Source organism: Piliocolobus tephrosceles, chromosome 4 (assembly GCF_002776525.5).
Source record: "Piliocolobus tephrosceles isolate RC106 chromosome 4, ASM277652v3, whole genome shotgun sequence".
NCBI classification, from domain to species: domain Eukaryota; kingdom Metazoa; phylum Chordata; class Mammalia; order Primates; family Cercopithecidae; genus Piliocolobus; species Piliocolobus tephrosceles.
Window position 1 is genome coordinate 37,541,875 of NC_045437.1, and position 23,333 is coordinate 37,565,207.

Genomic DNA, 23,333 nt, shown 5'->3' on the forward strand with positions numbered 1-23,333 from the left:
TCTGTCATATTTATCCAAACTATCGTTCACTTTTGGTAAAAGTTCTTTTTTAAAAAAACTGCTTGTTTAAAAATTCTGTAAAATGTTTTTTTCACAAACTTGAATTAAAAAAAAAAAATACTACCTAGTTTATCAAGCACAACTTTAGAAAATTTTATACCTTCCCCAGAGATAAGGATAACATCCTTCAGTGATATTTTAGGTAACATTAAGAGGATTAATGAGTGTTTATATGAGAGTTTAACAATTAGATAAGTAAACAAACACTGACATATTTATTCTGAAAATTGTTTTAAATCTAAGGCCAAATATTCAGTCACTCTATTAAAACCACATACCAAAAATTTGGAATATATTTAAAATGCTGGTTATTTTAGGATTTGGCAGATATTAAGTTGAAATATTAAAATCTAAATAACAAGAGCAAATAAGAGATAAATAGAAGGACAGACAGAAGGGGAAAAATTTGAGAGGACAGTATTTGAAATGTACTGATTTTCTTTTCAAAGAAATTGACTTATAAAATAATCAACTGAAGCTAGGTTAAAAGCTAGGTACACATCAACTACATTTTTATGTACCAGTCAATAGAAAGTGCAATTTAAAAAACAAAGTGATTTTTAATATTACCAGAAAACACCAAGCACTAGGAAAAAATTTACCAAAAGACTAAAAGACATAAAAACCTCATATTAAGATGAATTAAAGAAGACCCAAGTAAATGCAGGGATATACCATGTTCACAGTTTGGAAGATGTAAATATTGTAAGAATGAAAATTCTCCTAAATTGATCCATAGATTTAACGTAATCCCAATCAAAATTCCAGCAGAGTAGGTGTAAGCGTACACAGATGTGTGTGTGTAGGGAAAAACTAATAAGCTGATTCTAAATTTATTTTCAGTCTTTTCAGTAAATGGTGGCTTAACAGGATATCCATAAAGAAAAGGAAATAAATGAATTCTGATACCTAACGCACGAAATAACCTGTTCTTATAGATTTCCTAAAAGTTCCCTCTGAAGGGAGATGTTACTGCTGCTCAACAAATATTGTACAATATTTCAACCTCCAAACGTTATAAATGAAGGTTAAATTATAAATTAAATCAACTTGTTCTATCACTATGATAAAAGATTACAACAGTGTCTGAAATAACAGAAATGGAAACAGTGCATAGTCTCATCTTTTAAGTTTTAATTTCTTTTTTCATACTTTAAAGTAATAGCTCATTTTTAGTATTGCACACAAAGCAACTTCACTACGTATACCACTGGGTCTCAACTTCGACTCCAGGACTATTTGTGAGAAATGTTGCACATAATTTCCTAACATTCCATTAAGAAGCAAAATATGATTTCCAGGATTTAAATTTGAATGTAACCTTGCTTTCACTTGAATTCCAAATGCATTACTGAGGAGACAAAGAGAGTCAGATTACACCCATCAAGGTGAGATGAGCACCTAAGCCCGGCTATTCCTCTGGGAACACATCAGTATCTGAATGAAATTCATCAAGAAGTACTGTATGAGTAAACAAGGGAGCTGCTGATCTAGACCACAGCTGAGAATCATAAAAAAAAAAAAAAAAAAAGAAAAGAAAAAGAAAAAGCACTAAGCAATCAAAAGAACTATCATCAAATCTAGTCAATCTATCTTACACACTTTATTCATATGACCTATAGACCAAAATCCCAGACTTCTAATTCAGCATGCAGGGAGGAAGGGACTCACTGATAAAGATAAAGCTGTTAGTGACACCAAAACGTTATAGTTGCTACAAGGAAGGGAGGCAGAAAAACTCTAAAATTGAGACCTAAAAGTTCTAAATGTTTATCTGTGGACATTCAACACAAGCCAAATGGGCAGGGCAGCCCACAACAAACAACTACTTCTGGAAATACCATGGAATTTTAGACTGTGGGGTGATCATGTTAATACAGACAGCTTGAATGATAGAGCATACATCATATATAGAACTCAGTGGGAGAGTACATTTCCCCTCACCCATGTCCTCCTGCCAGCCTGTTCTTCTCAAATAGTTAAAAGCTGGAGAAGATATGTTATGCTACTGAAAGATTTTGTGTAAAATTACTATAATTTCTTTAATTTAGATATTTTTAAAAAGGTACACTTTAACTGGAAAATTAATTCACATAATATCTAAACAATGCAGGGTTAAGAAATATTATATACTATCCTTGACTTAACAAAGTTGTTAACTAAGAATTTAAACTAAACATTAGAAGCTAGATGTTTCAAATCTGATTATGAAACCAACAAATTATACAGATACAGGTTATGTAGAAAACAAGCTTGCAATTCATTTTAAAACAAGCAAATATTCTAGTGCCTCCTTTGTATATAGCCTTTATATTAAAGAACAAAGAAATGAGAAAGAAACAGAATCACTCCCCACACCTCCCACTCCAGAAGAAGAATTAAGGGTTTCAAGGAGGGCCAAAACAGGCTAATAGGAATTCTCTCTTTAAAATCATATACTTACATCCAGCAAAAATAACCGTTCCAAATATGTTATCTTCGGTTGTAAAAACCACATTTGTTCCACTACTTGCAGAAACAGAAATATTACGAATCTTGATTGCAACATTTTCCCCATCAAGATGGATCAAGGGGCAGTTTGTATGGCCAATCAGTGCTGATAACACTTTTTCTTGACTTACACAACAAAATGTTATGTCTGAGCCTACAAGTATCACTTTATCTTGAGGAAAAACCTTAGTCTGAGAATCAGGCACCCCTAGAAAGAAAAGGAGGAATTATAAACATTTTATACAGAAGTCTTTTACATAAACTTTTCTATATTTTAAGACTTTTTTTTTCATAAGATGACTTTTAAAATAACCCAGTATATACACTACAAACTGTTAGGTACTTTGGATGGTCCAAAGATAAGGTGTGTTCCACAGCTTTTGTAGGAGCAAGATATATACAAGAAATTTTTAAAAAGTGTATGTGGTTTTATTTACTTATCAAGGGATAATGGTGAGAAAGCAGAAGCAGATTACAGGTCAATATCTAAAGTTAATGTCATAGGTTTATATCTAAGAAGTCTAAGAGTTGAAATTCTGTGGGTTTATATATACATGTGAACAATCCACGCCCTCCAAAAATCACGAATTAAATAATTCCATTCCTTTTATTCAATGTATTTAGGGCATATGTCTTACTTTCCATTGGCCTAAATACATGCCCAAGTACTCCACATCCTAAAAAACAAATTTCTTTCATCTAGTCCCCTTCCTTCCTCCAATCCTTTTCTCCATAGAGAGATCTCTCTCTACAATGATTACCAGCCTTTTCAGGATTTCATTTTATGATCAACAATTTTCCAGGCCCCCCATCCACACTGCCAACATTCTCCCTGTGTATCAGTTTTACTTAATGTATGGATGGTTTTTGTTATGCTTGCAGATCCCCGTGTTCCTGGCAATAACTATGCAGTCTCTAGGGTCTGCTCTGTGAGCCAGAAATTGGGAACTATTTTTTTTTAAAAAACAGATTTCATCTCAGTATCATCTATACACAATTTTTAATGCTCTTCACTTCCTATGACAGTGATTTTCAAACCTGGATGTTTATCCAACCACTCAGAAAGTTCTTTCAAAATACAGATTCCTGAAGCCTATCTCAGACTTTTAGATCAAAATCTCCAGGGATGGTGGGCTTAGAAGCTCCCAGGTAATCCTCACGCAGCTGAGTGAGGCTATGAGAACTGAAAGCTTAAACTAAATCTTACTCTTAAGTAAGACTAATTTAATTCATTTGAAACAAAAATTCTTTATATATAAGCTTACAAGAAATGTTCTTCACAGGGCTCCAATCACTCCACTCTTTGTGACCAGAAAAATGAAGATTGTCAATGTAGCATCTAATTTCCACAAAATGAATGGCACACTCCAAGGGCATATCTGAGGCCCAACTCCAGTGATGAAGTGTATCTTTGCCATTCAGAGTTGTGTTGTGGGTCACCTAAAAATGAACACAAACACAAAAGGTATTTCCAAGTAGCAATATGTTTTGCTCTCCTTTAGAATTAAAAGACACAATAGATTCTACATAGTCATCAGCTAAGTTTATGGTTTATCCTTTAATACAACTGAGTTTTGTGTAAGGTGTAACAGCAAAGTAACAATAATCATGATTCATTTTTGTTTACTTCTTCAACTTTAGGCCCTAACGTATTATATAAGATGTTGCTATTCAATGAAACATTCAATTTGGTACGCAAGAAAATACAGGTTGAGTATCCCTTGGGACCACAAGTGTGTTGGATTTTGGACCTTTTCAGATTGCATTATATACTTCTCAGATGAGCATCTCTAATCTAAAAATCTAAAATCTGCCTGGGCACGGTGGCTCACACCTGTAATTTACCCAGCACTTTGGTAGGCTGAGACGGACAGATCTCTTGAGCCCAGGAGTACAAGCCAGCCTGGACAATATGGTGAAACCTCGTCTCTACAAAAAATAAAAAATAAAAAATAAAAAAATAAAATTAGCCAGGCATGCTGGTTTGTGCCTGTAGTCCCAGCAACTCAGGAGGCTGAGGTGGGAAGGTCTATTGAGCCTGGAAAGTCAAGGCTGCAGTGAGCTGAGATCATGCAACTGCACTCCAGCCTGGGTAGCAGAATGATATCCTGTCTAAAAACAACAACAAATAAATAAAATAACAAAAATCCCAAATCTGAAATGCTCCAGTAAGCATTTCCTTTGAGCATCATAGTGGGGCTCAGAAAGTTTTGAATTTTGAAACACTTTGAATTTTGGATTTTCAGATAAGGGATGCTCAACCTGTATACCACTGCCTAATGATCTAAATTTTTCATGGAGTAAAAGTCATGAATGGGGTTGTACTTTCAAAAGTTTAAGTCAAGGAGAGGAGCAGCATTTCAATAAAATAGTTTAAGACTAGATTTGTTTTTTATTATTATAAGTATTCTATATATTTACTTTTATTTTTAAATAGAATTTTAAATACGTATGTTATACTAATACAAAATATTATCAATTGTGAGAAATGAGCAAGATTTCAATAAAACATTGAGGTGCTATAAAAGATAACTTGGGACTTCTAGGTAAACACAATAGATTAAACAAATATTTCCTTCTCCCTTACCTCCTGAAATCACTTCAAAGTAGGAGTAAACAGATTTTTTTAAAAGGTGTGATTGGACAAAGACAAAAGACAGGAGATAAAGCAACATCACTAAAATCTGGAAGCTGGAAAGCAAATGGATAATGGTAACTGATGTATAAGACCTGAGAAAACGCAATCTTAAGCATCCAATGGGAAATACAGGAAACCAGCTTGTTTCTATTACAGAAACACCAAAGGGCTCAGTGAGTGGCTGTCCCAGGCTCCCCTGGAAATTAAGAGCTCAAAACAGCAGGACTGCTTGAAAGTCATTTGAAGATATGTTGGCTACCCAGATCCCCTCCCATACTCCATGCTATCGAAGGACTACCTTTGTTTACCTTGGCAGAAGAATAAAGATTTATGTTCTGGAAGAGTAAAACAGAATATCTTTGAAGAATTTTAGGAAGAGATGAAAATAGGGACTATCATTCCAAAAACAGGGGGATTGCTAACCTATGCCTTCTTCCTCTGCTCAGCTCGCAGGATACTGGTTTGCCAGATTAATCCTCACCAGGTAATAGTCTAAATGAACTTTTCTGAGTCACATGAACAGCTCAAGATAAAATACCTAAAATACAATTTGGCGTTTGCCACCTGCATAGCCCATCCTCATCACTCGAGAGGGAGGGCCCTCATCAACCAGTCCTATCCAGAGAAACCAAAGTTCCAATTAGATTAAAAAAAATTTTTAAGAGCCCCTCACTTAACTATGAGCAGCAATCAGGATGACCAGAAAGTGTACAAGAAATTCTAATATGAAAGTCAATAACCAAAAAGAAAAGAAAAAGAAAAAAATGTAAGGAAACAGGGCATGTAGAAAAAAAATTTTAATCATTAGCATCCTCAGAGATAAGATATTGCATCCATGAAACAAAAACTATATACATTAAAAAAATCCTTTCAAAGAAAGGATCTTCTATAAATTAATAAACATATGAATAGAAATTCAATAGCAAGATGCAAAATTCAGTTTAGAAGAAATTTCTCAGAAAATAGAAAATACATAGAAAACAAGAAAGATAAAAACAATCAGAGGATTATTGTGGTAGGTTCACGAAGAACAGAAGTTCTAAAAAAAAAAAAAAAAAGGAGAAAAGAGAAGGACAAATCAAAGAAATAAAACAAGAAATTCTCAAACTGACACACATGCGTTTTTAGACTGACAGGAGCCCAATGAGTGTCTAGCACAACAGATAAAGATAGATCCACACTAAGAAACAATGGAATCATACCTTCAAAATCTTGACAAAATTTCCCAACCAATAATTCTTACCCAGTTAAACTAGTAATCATGCATGAGTGCAGAACAGACATTTTCATAAATGTGGTATCTCCACGTATTCACTTGGTAAGCATTTTACACTCCGCCCAGTAACGTATGACATGAAAGTTCCAGTTCCTCTGCAACTTCTCAGTATTAGTAATTGATGAGCTTTTAAATTTGTAAATAACTAAATTAAAAGAATAAATTATATTTGCAAGTGAGCTGTTATAGACAGCAAAGAATATCTACAATAGCAAGTAACTACTGGAATACAGTTGGCTCCCTCTATTCATCGCTCCGCATCTGTGGGGTTAACCAACTGTGGATCAAAAATACTTGGAAAAAAAATTGCATCTGTGCTAAACATGTGCAGACATTTCTTGTCCTTATTCCTTAAACAATACAGTGTAACAACTACTTACACAACGTTTACATTGTATTAGGTATTACAAATAATCTAAAAAGGGTTTAAAATATACAGGAGATGTCTGTAGATTGTATGCAAACATTACACCGTTTTACATCAGGAATTTGAGCATCTTTGAATTCTGGTATCTAAGGAAGGTCTGGAAGCAATCCCCCAAAAGATATCAAGGGATAAGTACATATGCGTCCACAAAAATGAGGAAATAAGAGAAAAACTGGAGATTTAGCACAAAGAAGATCCATCTTAAGACAAACTTGTAGGAAATACCCTAGATGATGGAGACCCCTTGGACCACAGCTTCCTAAGGAATGTGCTGAAAGACACTGAGGTCTATCTTGAGTGAGCTATAAATGTATCTAGGTATTAATCCATTCAAACCTAGAACTGATCGGTAGGGGTTGAGGCTACTGGAGCCTCTGTGATGCCTCTGGCCACAAGCGGTCTCAGCTATTTTACCACACTCTGTGCTATACAATATTATCAGTGTCTACGTGAAACCTTCTGTGAATAAGGTTGGGAAGCCAGTCAGAAGGCCCTCAGAGAGATTTATTCGCAAAGATAAAACTGATAAAATACTTAGTATATTTGAAAATTGCAAGGAGATCTACACAGCCTGCAAAGAATTTAGGATTAAAGTAATGAAGCAGAGAAATAAACAAAAAAACAAGATAATATAAGGAGTGTACAAAAAAATGTGGATTTTTTTATAGACCATAATACAAATGATGAATACTGTTCTACCAAAAATTATCATAGATTCCACTGGAAAAAGATAGGAAAATGGCAGGCTGCAGGGAGAAGGAGTGAGAGGGAGGAGCAGAAAGAAATAAGGCGGTGGGGTGACAGGAGAAAAGGGAGGGGGGCTGCTATCAAGAAAGAGCAACATAAGCATGCTATTTGGAGAAATGAAGATAAATAATGAAAGGGATCAGTTAAAAGAGTTGAAACAGGTTGTTTCCAGGGAAAGTCAAGGAGGAGTATTTGTATGGGGGGAGCAGTGCCTAGTGAGCTCTTCCCGGTGTGCGCAGCACACAGCTCCCACTGCTGGACACAGAGACCATGCACAGACAGTGCCTCACAAATGAAACATGAATGCAAAGCATTCTTGATTTTTAAATTTTAAAATAATAGCCTTATTACAAAATAATAGAATTATAACGTAATAAAATGATCACAAGCAATTTTGTCTTAAATACTGACATTAATAACATACAATTAATAAAAATGTTCTGGGGCATTTTCCCTTTACAGTTCTAAAGAAATGTGTTCTTTCTCATTGCTTCTTGCTATTATTTTCCTAAACAAATTTTTTCCCAAAAGTAGGGAATCACTGTCTTGTCATTGGCTGACTTACGCATGTTGAGGAATGAGCTATATGGTTTCAGCATAACAGTCCCTTCATTTAAGTCTGATTTCACTCACATTTCAGAGTGTCCCTCTTTAATTCTAGTATTCTCTACTTAGTTCCTCCTCAAGTTACATTAAAAATAAAAAAGCCTTGTCCCTATCCATCTGACAAAGGGCTAATATCCAGAATCTACAAGGAACTTAAACAAATTTACAAGAAAAAAATCAAACAACCCCATCAAAAAGTGGGCAAAGGATATGAACAGACAGTTCTCAAAAGAAGACATTTATGTAGCCAATAACCAAAAGCTCATCATCACTTGTCATTAGAGAAATGCAAATCAAAACCACAATGAGATACCATCTCATGCCAGTTAGAATGGTGATCATTAAAAAGTCTGGAAACAACAGATGCTGGAGAGGATATGGAGAAATAAGAATGCTTTTATACTGTCGGTGCGAGGGTAAATTAGTTCAACCATTGCGAAGGACAGTGTGATGATTCCTCAAGGAGGATCTAGAAGCAGAAATACCATTTGATCCAGCAATCCCATTACTGGCTATATACCCAAAGGATTATAGATCATTCTACTATAAAGACACATGCACACATATGTTTATTGCAGCACTATTCACAATAGCAAAGACTTAGAACCCACCCAAATGCCCATCAATGACAGACTGGATAAAGAAAATGTGGCACATATACATCATGGAATACTAAGCAGCCATAAAAAAGGATGAGTTCATGTCCTTTGCAGGGATGTGAATGAATCTGGAAGCCATCATTCTTGGCAAACTAACACAGGAACAGAAAACCAAACACAGCATGTTCTCGCTCATAAGTGGGAGCTGAATAATGAGAACACATGGACACAGGGAGGGGGACATCACACATTGGGGCCTGTCAGGGATTGGGGGGCTAGGGGAAAGATAGCATTAGGAGAAACACCTAATGCAGATGATGCAGCAAACCACCATGGCACATACATACCTATGTAACAAACCTTCAGTTTTGCACATGTATCCCAGAATTTAAAGTGTAATAAAAAAATTACAAAATTAAATAAATAAATAAATAAAAAAGATTCATCCCTAAAGGGAATAGTGACAAACAATATTTGTTTAGCAGCTTTACAGATATACTATTTACTTTGCAGACCCTAGAGCAAATATTACCACTGTACCAATGATAAAAATGAGGTTTGAGGAGTTATCCTAAGCCCATAAGTGGTAACTCAGAGTGTAAAATGTTAGGCCATAATGACAAGTTAAGCAATATAAATTGAAATAAATAATAGCTTTAAGACAGCACTGGTAGAGCTGTATCAAAGTTAGCTGCAAATTAGATTAACAGACAAGACTTGCCATGAGAATCAAGAAAAGTGAGAGTTTGTAGGCTGAATTAAGATGGGCTTTAAGGCCGGGCACGGTGGCTCATGCCTGTAATTCCAGCACTTTGGGAAGCCGAGGCGGGCGGATCATGAGGTCAGGAGATGGAGACTACCCTGGCTAACAAGGTGAAACCCCGTCTCTACTAAAAATACAAAAAATTAGCAGGGTGTGGTGGCTCGTGCCTGTAGTCCCAGCTACTGGGGAGGCTGAGGCAAGAGAATTGCTTGAACTCGGGATGTGGAGGTTGCAGTGAGCCGAGATTGCACCACTGCGCTCCAGCATGGGCAACAGAGTGAGACTCTGACTCCAAAAAAAAAAAAAAAAAGATGGGTTTTAAAATAAGGAGTAGGCAGTCTGGGCAAAAAAGTGAGACCCCATCTCCAGTAAAAATGAAAAAAAAAAAAAAAAAAAAAAGTTGGGCACAGCTGCATGCATCTGTAGCCCCAGCTACTCAGGACACTGAGGCAAGAGTATCCCTTGAGCCTAGGAGTTTCAGGCTGCAGTCAGCTATATGATAATGCCACTGTACTCCAGCCGAGGTGACAGAGCAGAACCCTATCTCTAAAAACAAAACAAAACAAAACAAAACAAATAAAATAAAATAAAATAAAATAAGGGGTAGGATTTGACCTGGGTCTTGAAATGTAGGTTCAAGTAGGATATGTGAGAAGGAAGGGGACGACATTTTAAATTAAAAATATATATATTTCTTATAAAATATAAATTGTAGCAGTTAAGAGAAGACTCGGAAACCAAGCTGCCTGGGTTGGAATCCTGACTCCACCACTTAAAAGTCTTCCTGTGACTCTGTTACCATCTGTAAAATGGGAATAATAATAGTATCACCCCCCTGGGACTGTTGTGAGGATAAAACGAATCAAAGTATACAGTAATGTGCTATATAACAATATTTCAGTCAGTGTGGGACCACATATACCATGGTGGTCCTTTAAGATTATAATGGAGCTGAAAAATTCCTATTACCAAGTGACATCATAGCCAACATAATGTCATAGTGCAACATATTACTCATGTGTCTGTAGTGATGCTGGTATAAACAAACCTACTGTGCTGCTGGTATAAGAGTATAACACATGTAATTGTACTCTGTACACAATACTTGATAATGATAATAAATGACTATGTAACTGGTGCAAGTATCTAGTGTACTACACTTTCTATCATTATTTTAGAGGGTACTCCTACACATTTTTAAAAGTTAACTGTAAAACAGCCTCAGGCAGGTCTTTCAGGAGGGATTCCAGAAGAAGGCCTTGTTACCAGAGGAGATGAGAGCTCCACACATGTTACTGCCCCGAAGACCTTCCAGTGGGACAAGATGTGGAGGTGGAAGACTATTACACTGACGATCCTGGCCCTGTGTAGGCCTAGGCTAATGTGTGTGTTTTTGTCTTTGTTCTTAACAAAAAAGCTTACAAAGTTAAAGAAAAATAATTTTTAAAAATACAAACAAGTTTATAGAGTAAGGATATAAAAATATTTTTGTACAGCTGTATAATGTGTTTGTTTCAAGCTAAGTGTTAATACAAAAGAGTCAAAAAGTTTTTTAAAAATTGAAAGTTCTAAAGTAAAAAAGTTACAGTAAGCTAAGGTTAATTTATTACCAAAGAAAGAAAAAAAGTTTTATAAATTTAGTGTGGTCTAATTGTACTGTGTTTATAAAGACTACAGTGGTGAAGAGTCATGTCCTAGGCCCTCACATTTACTCACTGACTCACCCAGAGAAACTCAGTCCTGCAAGCTCCATTCACGGTAAGTGCCTTATACAGGTGTACCATTTTTTTATCTCTTTAAACATTTTATTGATACACAGTATTTATGGGATACATGTGAGTATTGATTACATGTAGAGAATGTGTAATGATCAAGTCAGGGTATTTGGGGTACATTATCTTATGAGTATCATCATTTCTATGTGTTGGGAACATATCAAGTCTTCTAGCTACTTTGAAATATATAATACATGGATGCTAACTACAGTTACCCTACTTGGCTATCTAACATTAGAACTTATATCTTCTATCTAACTGTATATTTGTACCCATTCACCAACCTCTCTTCCTGCCCCTGTCCCACCAACACACCCTTCTCAGCCTCTAGTATTTATCATTCTATTATTAATAATATCTCTACCTCCATGAGATCAGCTTTTTTAGTCTCCATGAGTGAGTAAAAACATATTATATTTATCTTTCTGTGCCTGGCTTATTTCACTTAGCATAGTGGCCTCCAGTTCCATCCTGGTTGCTGAAGATGACATGATTTCATTCTTTTTTTATGGCCAAACAGAATTCCATTGTGTGTATATATCACATTTTCTTTATCCACTCATCTACTGAGGGACACTTAGGTTGATTCCATGTATTTTCTATTGTGAATAGTGCCATGATAAACATGTGAATTCAGGTAACCCTTTAATATACTAATTTCTTTTCCTTTGGACAGATACCCAGAAGTGGGACTGCTGGATTCCTATAAAAGTTCTCTTTTTAGTTTTTTGAGGTATCTCCATACCGATTTCCATAGTAGTTGTACTAATTTACATTCCCAATCACATTGTATAAGAGCTTCCCATGCTCCACATCCTCACCAACATATAAGTTTTTTTGTCTTTTTAATAATAGCCATTCTAACAGAAGTGAGTTAATTTGACTGTGGTTTTAATTTGTATTTCCCTGGTAAGTAGCGATGTGGCTGCATTTTTTCATATACCTGTTGTCCATATGTCTTCTTTTGAGAAATGTCTATTTATGTCCTTTGCCCACATTACAATGGCAGTATTAATTTTTTAATTGCTGAGTTGTTTTAGTTCACGGTAGATTCTGGATATTAGTCCTTTGTTGGACAAATAGTTTGGAAATGTTTTCTCCCATTCAACAAACTGTCTCTTCACTCCGTTGCATTCTAGTCTCAGCAGCTGCAGTCTGCGCTTCCCTCATGCTTCAGCCTTAGCAGCGGCACATCACGCCCCACTTGTGCTTCAGCAGCCGCAGGCAGGGGACTCTGGGCACATGGAATACACTTTAGCAGTGGAGCCACTGCTGGTGTTCTGCTGGCTGCCTCACTTTCTTCTCCCTTCCCTGCTTTAGGTGCTTCCTGTCACTTTTCTTCAATCCCAATGCTCTCTCTAGGATGATCTATTTGAAGTGTGACTACTACTCCCTATCTTGCTTCTTTGTTGTAGAGAAGGTGAGTACAAGATGCCTCTAGTCAGCCATCTTGAAGCCCCTCCTCCATTTAAAGTCTTCTATACCATATTTTAACATACCTTTTCTATATTCAGATACAGAAATACTTACCATCATTACAATTGCCTCCATTATTCAGTACAGTAACACACCATACAGGTTTGTATGTGGCCTAGAAGCAACAGGTTATTGTCCCATATAGGCTAGGTGCTAGCTGACTAACGTTATTTTAGGAATGAAATACATGGGTTGTCAAAGAGAAACAATAAGAAAGTATGAAATATAGAATAATCTTTTCTTATTATCTTTACTAATCTATGTACTTGAGCAACTTGAACAAATAAACTGTAAAATCACAAGATGGTCTTCTAATTCTTAAACCTGTAACTAAGTAAACTCCAGATCTATCAAGAAAAAGAGTAAAAGGCTGAAAGCGAGCATTTTTGCATGTAACAGCTGTCAAATTTTTCGTAACTGTTGTTCATGACTCCTTAGAGGTCATTCATAAACAGGATTGAAAAAACGAGAGAGAGAAAAAGCATTTACTGATAAATTCGAGCTTATAGATTTATTTAAAAATGCTCTACGGCTAAACTCTGGCTAAATATGCTTTAAAACATTAGGCTGGGCACGGTGGCTCAAGCCTGTAATCCCAGCACTTTGGGAAGCCAAGACGGGCGGATCACAAGGTCAGGAAATCGAGACCATCCTGGCTAACACGGTGAAACCCCGTCTCTACTAAAAAAATATATAAAAAATTAGCCGGGAATGGTGGCGGGCGCCTGTGGTCCCAGCTACTCGGGAGGCTGAGGCAGGAGAATGGCGTGAACCCGGGAGACAGAGCTTGCAGTGAGCCCAGATCGTGCCACTGCACTCCAGCCTGGGGCGACAGAGCTAGACTCCATCTCAAAAAAAAAAAAAAAAAAACAAATTAGACAAAGGTAAAATAATACACTAAATTAAATGTACACTTTCATTTACATAAAAACATGCATATAAACAAGTCCAGACAGGAATACACAAAACCAGTACTTACTATGTTCAGATGGTAGAATCACGGCTTATTTCTCCCCTAATTTCCTAAGCTATCTATAACGGTTACACATCTTTTAATAATTAACAAGTGATTTTTAAATCATGCATGATGTTTTTAATGAACCCTGAAAGGTATGTGATTTACTTCCTAAATAATCCAAAAGTTCACCGATATCACCTTAAGACTTCCTGAAAGAAAAAAGTATTCAGTTTCTTTAATGTCATAGGAAGAAAATCTACGTTCAAACTTACTAATTTTACGAGCTCCATACTCTCTTTACGTAGAATTTTAATTTCCCAGATAACATTTGAGTGGTGTGGAAAAACTGAACCCCTGTCATTCCACTTTAGGTATAATGTAGAGGTTGAGAAATCAGCAGACAAATTCAAGATCTCTGGAGTATCTGGAATTAAGGCTTTAAAAAAAGGAAACAAGAGAGAAAACTTAGTAAAATAAGTAATGATTTTTCATACTGTAACTCTGCTAATCAACTACTTATAAACTCTGTTCCTTCTTGATCAAAAAATCAACAATCAAGATTTAAAAGGAAATTCTAGAACCTAGTAATCCTGGCTGCAGTAAAAAGGACATGGACTGAGATGCCATGTAAGGAAAAGATAAAATGTCATGGACATTTCAAAGAAAGGACTGGATCAAAGAAATGAAGGGTTGGTTCTAATGATAAAGGGAAACAACCAATATTCTCTCAAATTTCTGAAAAAGGGGAACAAGTATATTATTTATTTGTAGAGGTAGCTCCAAATACTTAATCAGCCAAATTTAAGAAAATTATTTATTAGCTGGCTGTTTCAAATCCACAGCACATTTTCTAATACAAACAGCAACTAGGTTTCTATAGTACTATAGTGTCATTTAGTCAGGAACCTACAGGTAGGCAACATCAGAGAGAAGAAAACAAGCTTCTTCTGTATGGCTGTAGGCTAGCCCTAAGAAAATGACAAAATATAGAAAGTTTGTTTTGGTAAACGCTTCTCTCTGTTTTCTCTGCTGCTGTCTCAGGCATCTCCTGGTGTCAGAGTCCCTCATGCTGGGGGATGTCACTCACTTGAGAAATGCTATGGGCATTACTGATTTTAGATACCATTAAATAGTAGCAGGATTGTCTCAGTGACTAAGGCATTGAATTAAGAAGTCAATGGTTACTTGCAGAAGTAGCAGGTTGTAAGATGTAAGAAGTAGCAGGATGTAAGAAGTGTGTCAGAAAGGTTCCTTTATCAGTGGTATGCAACACAGACTGAGGGGGATTGAGACAGGTGAAAAGGTGACCAATTAGGAGACCACTGGAGCAATCCTGGCTAGAGTAACAAGGATATAAACTAAGATGCCATCTATGGAAAAGATGTCATGGACATTTTAAAGAACTGACTAGATTAGACAAAAAAAGGGTTGATTCTAATACAAAAGGGAAACAACCAATATTCTCTCAAGTTTCTAGCTCAGAAAGCAGCAAGAGGAGCAAAAGGAATTGGGAGCCACTGTGAAGAGACACAGAAGCCTGGCTGTGGATGAGTAAGTGTCAGGGGAAGAAGATACCATGGAGTCAGAACCGTGGATGCAGACTTAAAAGGAACTCACTGAGTGTAGTGGAAGAAAAGAACATGAACACACAGATATAAACCAGCCAAAGCTCCTTCTAGGGGCTGCCGATAGACAATTACACCTTCGAGGAACGAAAAACACCAACATGAATCCAGAGAGGGAATCCTAGAAGCAGAAGGAAACCAGAGAAAATCCAGGATCATCAAAACAAAAACAAATAGTTGTTATCTGGACCAAATAGAACAGTTTATAGAAGACGACTGTGGAAAAATCATTGGCGAGGCTACTGTTAATATCTGAGAAAGAAGTTTAGGAGTACAGTGGGCTCTGAAGCTGCATTACAAAAGGTAAAGATAAAAAAAATCCATGCTCAAAGGTTTGGGCATCGCCTAGGGAGAATCCAGGACACTAAAAAAGGTAGCATGAAGAGTAATGTATTCTTGAAAATCATTAAATCTCCCTAACGGTAGATAAATCATGGAAAATTTTGAACCAATGGAAAACAAAGAAGGTATGAGCACATTCCATTCTATAAAATGTAGGCTTTCTGGTTTGAGAATCAGAGAGACTTGGACTTTCTTCCATGTTTCTTCCTCAAATAACAGTAAAGTAAAGGTGAGTTAGAAGAAATCCATAGACTCATCCTTTCTTGCCTCATTTCTATCCTAGAAGCTCAAGGACCAATTACATCTAGTCATGGTAAGCCCAAAACTGCAGGAGAGTGCAGGGCTAGAGTAGCTGAATATGCTAAACAACAAAAAGGGCAGAACAAACCAATACACATTGATCTCGGAACTTAAAAATAGTTCTTAAAAATAGATTTAACTAAAATTTGCCCTATACAGTGTTTGATACTGGATTTATGTAAAGTGTTTAGGGCTGTACGGGACACAGAACATGTGGATTTATAGTCTAAACTACAGAGCAAAGTCAACAGTTACATAGCTGTATAAGGACAGTGGAGTAGGCTTCATAAAGAGGTTATAAGTGGGCAGCTGCTTGTGAAAAAGGAAAAATTAAGACAAAAGAGAGGTAAGAAGTTAATTTAGCACCAGGACAGGGAAAGTTCAGGGTGCCAGTGTGACCAGAAAAGAGCAAGAGGCTTCCAAGAACATGGCTCTTCTTTCAAATGATTCAGTATGTCACATGATGTAGTAACTTGCAATTTATGAAACACGGGAGTACTGTACTAAGACAATGCTCATAAGTGCTTCTCTCCCTGAAAAGTCCACATAATTTACATTTTATTTAAATAGCAGTGGGCTACTCTTAAAAACACAAGTCATATCCAATATTTCAAGCTGAAGACAGTAATGGCCATAATTACAAATACAAGGATTTTAAAAAGCCACTGTTCCCTTTCTTTTCTTTATAGCATATAGGGAAGTTTCCCCTAAGCTCCCATGAACTACCATCTTCATTTTGTGCTAAACAGGTATGTGAGGACAATGCTAACTTGCTTTCTAGAAACTCAGATAGGGAAGAAATTTAAGGAAAGTCTTTCTTATTTTCTTCTAATGCTAATTCAGCTTTACCCATAAACTACACGCTCTTGCTTCCTTAGGACATCAGGAGGTAAGAGTTTTCCCAGCTTTTTTACAGGACCCACGTTATTTATTCTGCTTCAGAATGACCCAAATTTTCAGGTGATTTTAAGAAATGCAGACATTAAAAATCTTAAGAATTTTTCATGCTTACACAAGGGAAGTACAAACTTTACTCTCTCTGTGTGTGTATATATACACAAAATCTTGTTTGCTTTATGTAATTTCAAAAGCATCTTTAGATCCAGAGACACTTAATTTTCATACTTTTATTTAGTAGCAAATTGTCAAGAGACCCAGATTCTCTAAAGGACAGCTATACATGCATTGCAGAGCTTCTCTTGCACACAGCAGGCACTCAAAGATTTGCTGATGTATCCATCTCCTCCCTTCCTTACACTCACCTAATTTGCTTTTCAATTCTCTTACCCCAATACCATTATTCTAATCACAATCAGGACCGTTACTATTTATAATGCTACCAATACATTACATGATATGTAAAATACAAGGAACTATTAATCGACTGAGTCTCCTAGAGTCTGTCTTGATTTGCCTTTCTGATTCTAATACTGTCATTTTTCAGTAGCTTCCCAGACAAGACTATGCCCTAGAGAGTGAGGGGCATTTGAGAAATTCTGGAAGGTATGCAAGAGCCAAGGGGGCTAAGGAAAGAGTATGGAACTGAGGGAAGGAGCTTGAATTCTGGGATATTTTGATTGGCCAGAAGAAAAGTTTGCTTCCTTCTGATCTTGGCTACCATTTACAATTCATAGGAAGGCTGCTGAATGAATTAAAAGTATTAGCATAACACATGAAATTCAAAGAACTAGAAAGCACCACAATACTAACAAATGACACTTGAGTTACTTTAAAATCGAGTTTGTTTGCAAATACTTACAAACGTTTTGTTCATTTAGTGTGAATTTACTTGTAGAACTTCCAAAATCATGTAGAGAATTTATTGTTATTTCATAATCACCATATGAAAGAGCTGGAATTTTAATATTTGTTTTCTCCAGTTGATGACAAGAATGGGACCTGTAATAAGAAGAAATTGAATTTTAATTAGCAAATAAAATTAATAGTATAATTTTCATAAAAATTTGGTTAACACAAAATACAAAGGAAAAAACTTTATGCCCTTTTTGTTGCAAAAACATGATAGGTTGTACTGCATTTTAAGACTGAAAAAACAGATTGGTAGTAATTTTACCAATGTAGGGGTAGGAAAAACAACCACATTGTACCAAAAGTAGAGTAAGCACAGAGGACTCCACACAGCTGGAGTTTTTGCATGCCTTTCAAAATCCCACCTCAACCTTCCCTTTGTAGGCTGACTTCCACTGCTCACGCTCCACCCCTTCACTGGGGGACCAGCATATCACAGCGCTCCTCATGCTAGGATGATGTTCAATGGATGCTGATGAAGGAAATGAAACTGGCAACTCCCCTGCTCCTCTGCCTTGGCTCATGGTTTATTCTTAACAGAACTTCCTCTTCAGTTCTGTTTCCAAAATACTTCCAGTTCCCCTGGTATCTCTGGGTGCTCAGGACTCTGGACTTGAATGGGTCCAGCTCATCTCCTTCTAAACCTCTCACATGGCAAGGCTTCTTTAGGCATCAGCAATGAACACCTGAATTCTCCAAATCATGCCATCTCATACATTTAAGCCATTGTACACAATATACTTTCAGGGTGGAATGTCCTCCTATTGCTTTTCTGCTGAGAAAACTGAGTGTGCCTACTCCACAATTACACCTCCTCTGACAGCCTTTCTGGACTTTCATACTCCTAGTGCACACTCCCTTGCAAAAAACCCACAGCATTGCTACTATTTGTTTATTGTGACCAGGGGAGCAGGGGACCAGAACTAACTTCCTCTCTGTTTGGCCTGTGGTGGGCATGTGTGCTCTTCAGCAAACTTTTCAGGGTCCCCCTTCTGGACTCACACTAAGACCGCCCTTCCCTGCCTCTCTGAAGCAAGGTATAGCCATGTGGCTTTATTTGGTGGGAAAAATCTGAGTGACAGTCTTATCTACCAGATCAAGAAGGAAGCTCTGAAAGCCAGTGCAGACTCTGTCCCCTCTTCTTACCTTGCTATCACACCTCATAATGCCTGGTGCCCTACAGTAGAAAAATGAGGCAGAAGTCATGGCAGACTCTGCTGAACACAGAACACAAGCAGGAAATAACCCTTTAGTTTCACAAGCAACAAGAAAGTAAGAATTGAGGGTCATTTCTGCAATTCAACCTAGCTCATTGTGAATTAAAATTACCTGTTTTCAATGCAAACTTCATAATCAGTACCACGGCCCGTTCCAGAGGGTGCTTTCCAATAACAGTCCCACACTTGCAAATTGTTAGTTACACACTTCAAATCATGAGGAGCCCCTGGAGAAGGAGAAACACACACACACACACACACACACACACACACACACACACACACACACAGAATATGCTGAGTAAGTCAACTGCACTCTAAAAGGTCAAGCATTTTCAGTTGTAAGTACAAGCGTGTGTGTCTGTAGACAGCCCATGTTTTTTCAAAAAGATGATCCTGCGGTCATGGGAGTGGACTGGTTTTCTATTTCTTTTTGCAGCTTTGGTTAAAAATAAAACTAAAGGGTAAACTGATGAAAGTGGGCCAGCTACTAGACCATTTTGGGGTTAGGCTGCTATCAAAAATTCCACTTCCAAGCAACTAAGACTAATTAAGGGAGTGAGTGGCTAGTCATGTAGATTCAATAATGGGACCAAGAGAGGGCGTGAGGCGAGTCTAGCACCTCTTGAATCTTCAATAGAAGAAAAAACAAAGACAAAAAACAAAAACAAATAAGTCTTAAGTAAAAATGATGTGCCTTCCAAGTCTTTAAACAAAACTTTGAAACTCCTAGCTACTACCACTTCACTGCTTGCTACCAGACTGCCCGCTTGGTAGAACTCCTATAACTAATCTTTAGGTTATTATGAAGTATATTAAATTTAAACAGTAATAAACTCATGAGTTCATTTGAGAAATGTGTTTTTGGTGTGGGCCTAAACAATTGAAAAGTAACAATTCAAAAGATTACAATCCTACTGGTACTTACACCTATAAAATAACATTACATCATGGAATATGTAAGCACTATGCAATGAAAAAAGTCACCCCGAAAAAAAAATGAGTAAAAAGAAGGGGGTATAAGAGAGAGGGAAAGAAGGAAGAAAGGAGGGAAAGAAAGGGAAAAGGCAATTATAGAATAAAAAAGGTAGTCCATCTCAGATTCTATAAATGTTTATGAAAAATGTTTTTGTTTTTGTATATGGCTGGTATGATCTTCACTGTAGGAATCAATTATAAAGCTGTTTATATAAGACAGAAAAACAAATATTACATTAAAAGTACTCACATTATAAAGCAGCAATAATCATAATAATAAAGTAATTTAATGAAGGACCTTGGGGAAAAGAGATCTGTTTAAATATGGAAATAATATAAAAACTAAACCAAGGGGCAGGAGGAGGATAATTTCTTTATAGAAATAAGCTATAAAATATCTACATAAAGATTCTTAATATATTTAAGATGTAACATAATACATTTAAAAGTATTTGGATTTCATTGATATGACATTCTAAAAAGGTAACATTATAGAGACACAAAACAGTGTCTATGGAGACAAGGCAGTGCTGGCAGGGGATGGGCCCGGGAGGGGTGACTACAGAGGAGCCAGGCAGCTTTTGCAGTGCCAGGGCTGTTCCCTATCTTGATTGTGCTGCTGGTTACATAACTATATCCATCGTCAAAACTCACAGAACTGAATCTTAAAGGCAAATTTTATTGTATGTAAATTATATCTTATATTTTTACGGTAAAATAATATTTTGATCTATCATCAAGGATCTTTTTAAAAGAAACTAAAAGTACATAGAAAAAAGATGACAAAAAATGAATTTTAATCAACAAAATCCTAAAGGGGTCAATAAAGCAACAAAATTACTTCATCATGGAAATAAAACTGCAATCTGTTCATTCTCTGGAAGGCTGATGCACTTACCCTTTTTCTGGCTATTTACTTGATTCATTAGATACAGAAGAATAAATGTTGATAAGAGCCACTGGAAATTTGAAGCAGTCCTCATTCTTTTATTGTCCACCATCCAGGATGCTCGTTTCAAACATACGTAAATATCCATCATCTGTGCAATGCAGTCAGTCCTAGGTTAGGAGAGGAGTTTCAGATGGTGTTCAGATTGTTCTGAAGGCTCACCTTATACTGTGTACACAAACACTCAAATAGATTCTGACCGATTCTGAAACACTGTACATTTAGAGACTTTGGAGCTACTTAAACTCAAGTTTCCCTGGCTTGTGGAGACATCAATAATTGGACACAGCTGTGGCTTTAGTTATCTACTAGAAGGCCAATTTTCAAATAATGGGCTTCAAGTTCAAAATTGTAACTATAATTATAAAATTACAACAAAATTATAAGCACATGACTATCAACTCTACTCCAACACTACTAAAATGTAGAAAAGCAGTGCATGAGACTGAAGTTTTGACAATTTTAAGTGATACCTGGATTGATATTTTTATGTATTTTATTAGCATGTTAACTTGTGTTTAGTCATTTACGACAAGTAATATTAGTTTTGCTTCCCATTTACATGGTGATGGGAAGTTTCTATTTCATATAAATTTAATAATTTAAAGAGAAAAAACTAGGGTAACAGTATGGAGATGTTGCACATTGGACATTTAGGGATCCCCCACAGTAACGAAATTCCCATCCACCCTCCATCTTTTCTTCCTAGAGGGACACCACCAGCCAACAAAGTCCTTCCGATACACTGAAAACTCTTGTGTCACACCTAAAATTGACTCATTATATTACAACATTGGCACAAGGCACCAAAGATTACAAAACATATAAGCAAAGGCTAAAATATTAAAGAGAAAGTTAAGATAACCAAAAGGAAAATAAAAAGTATTTCCAGAGAAAATAAGGATGATACAGGAAACAAGAAAACTTAAAAGAAAAAAAAGAACCTAAGAAAACTCTAAATAGTATCCTCAGAGTAAACATGGCATAACTATAAAAAACAAGAGGATGCAATAAAAAAGGAGTAACAGGAAATAAAAATACCTCTTAGAAGTTAAACATATTGTCTGATACTATTAAAATAAGAAAAAGATTGCATAATCTTTCAGGAAAAAATACAAAAAAAAAAAAAAGAAGAAGAAAATGTGGGAAAAGAGATGAGAAATGGAGACTCGATAAAGGAAAGGAGATCCAACACCTAAACAACTGGAGCCCATTGAGAGAATTCAAAAAAATATTCTTCTTAGCGAAAGCAGATGGCAAGCTCTCTTTTTGGCTACTGCTAAGTACTGTCAAAAACCCAGGAAATGAATCCCAAATAGCTTAATTATAACCAAAACATGCACAAAGCGTGAGCACACATTTCAAAAGTGTTCTATTATTTTTTGGATGAATGAATAACTTCCTAGTCAATGTCAGAGTCACTGAGTTTACTTATTAGAATGAAAATGTATTCACAAAATGTCTAAAATGCCAGTTGCTGAATTTATAGAATTACACAACTGTACAAGAATAACTGAGTAATGGAGCCAAACATGACCCTAAAACTCAAACCCTGACTAAAATAATCATAAACCATATTCACTGACTGGCTAAACATTATCTTGAAATGAAACAGTCCCTCACTACAAGTTTCGATTATTCTAAAAAGAGACCCAGGTCCTACTGCCATGCCAGGAAGAAGGGCAAGAAGGGGTGGAGGGAGACAGCTGAGGAAGAGCTCTGGACCAGGTGCTTCCAGATTTAGATGCTAATCTTGGCTCCATTACTAATTAGTGGTATGGCTGAGGGTAAATCACTTAATCCCTCCCTGCCTCAGCCTCAGCCATGGCAGCACAGAGCCATGCTCTATTCAGGATCCACATAAGAGACTTCTCAAAGTGAAGCTGTAATATTCCATTCCTGCTGGCAGGGAACAGGCATGCAGACAGCAGCGTGCACAAAGCCTACGCCAGCAACAGCCACGGATCAAAGACTCTGCTGAGGAGGTCAGTGAGCAGGAGGAAGGCAGTGCCCAGGGACAGAAGGATTAAGGGCAGTGTCACCGAAGCCTGCTTAACTTAAGCAGGATAATAAAGAAGACTTCCTGGTGTGATACATTTACACAGAGAATTTTGGGCAATGCAGTATTATGCTTATGACACATCAGACTTCCCCACCAAGCAAAACTTTCAAACGGACTTACTGTGGGCCAGAACAATACATGAACAGAGCCTTCTGAGGTACTTCGAGAAAAAAGGGATGCTTGAGAAGTTTTTCTCTACTCACTCCTGATAGAAATATTGTCAGAATTCCCTTTTT

The 23,333-nt window shown here is 36.6% G+C and overlaps 1 protein-coding gene across 4 annotated transcripts in view; it reads right to left on the reverse strand.

The window, feature by feature from the left end:
• The window catches only part of LIFR (LIF receptor subunit alpha), a 114,476-nt gene that overhangs the window by 32,855 nt on the left and 58,288 nt on the right, over positions 1-23,333 (reverse strand). For all 4 annotated transcript variants that reach the window (XM_023216488.2, XM_026455963.1, XM_026455962.1 and 1 more), the window contains exons 2-7: positions 20,985-21,145; positions 19,221-19,335; positions 17,842-17,981; positions 14,088-14,251; positions 3,816-3,990; positions 2,504-2,758 (exon numbers count right to left, since the gene is read on the reverse strand). In XM_023216488.2, coding sequence (XP_023072256.2) covers positions 2,504-2,758; positions 3,816-3,990; positions 14,088-14,251; positions 17,842-17,981; positions 19,221-19,335; positions 20,985-21,126 — 991 coding nt within the window. In that variant the 5' untranslated portion in view covers positions 21,127-21,145. The remainder of the gene's footprint in view (positions 1-2,503; positions 2,759-3,815; positions 3,991-14,087; positions 14,252-17,841; positions 17,982-19,220; positions 19,336-20,984; positions 21,146-23,333) is intronic.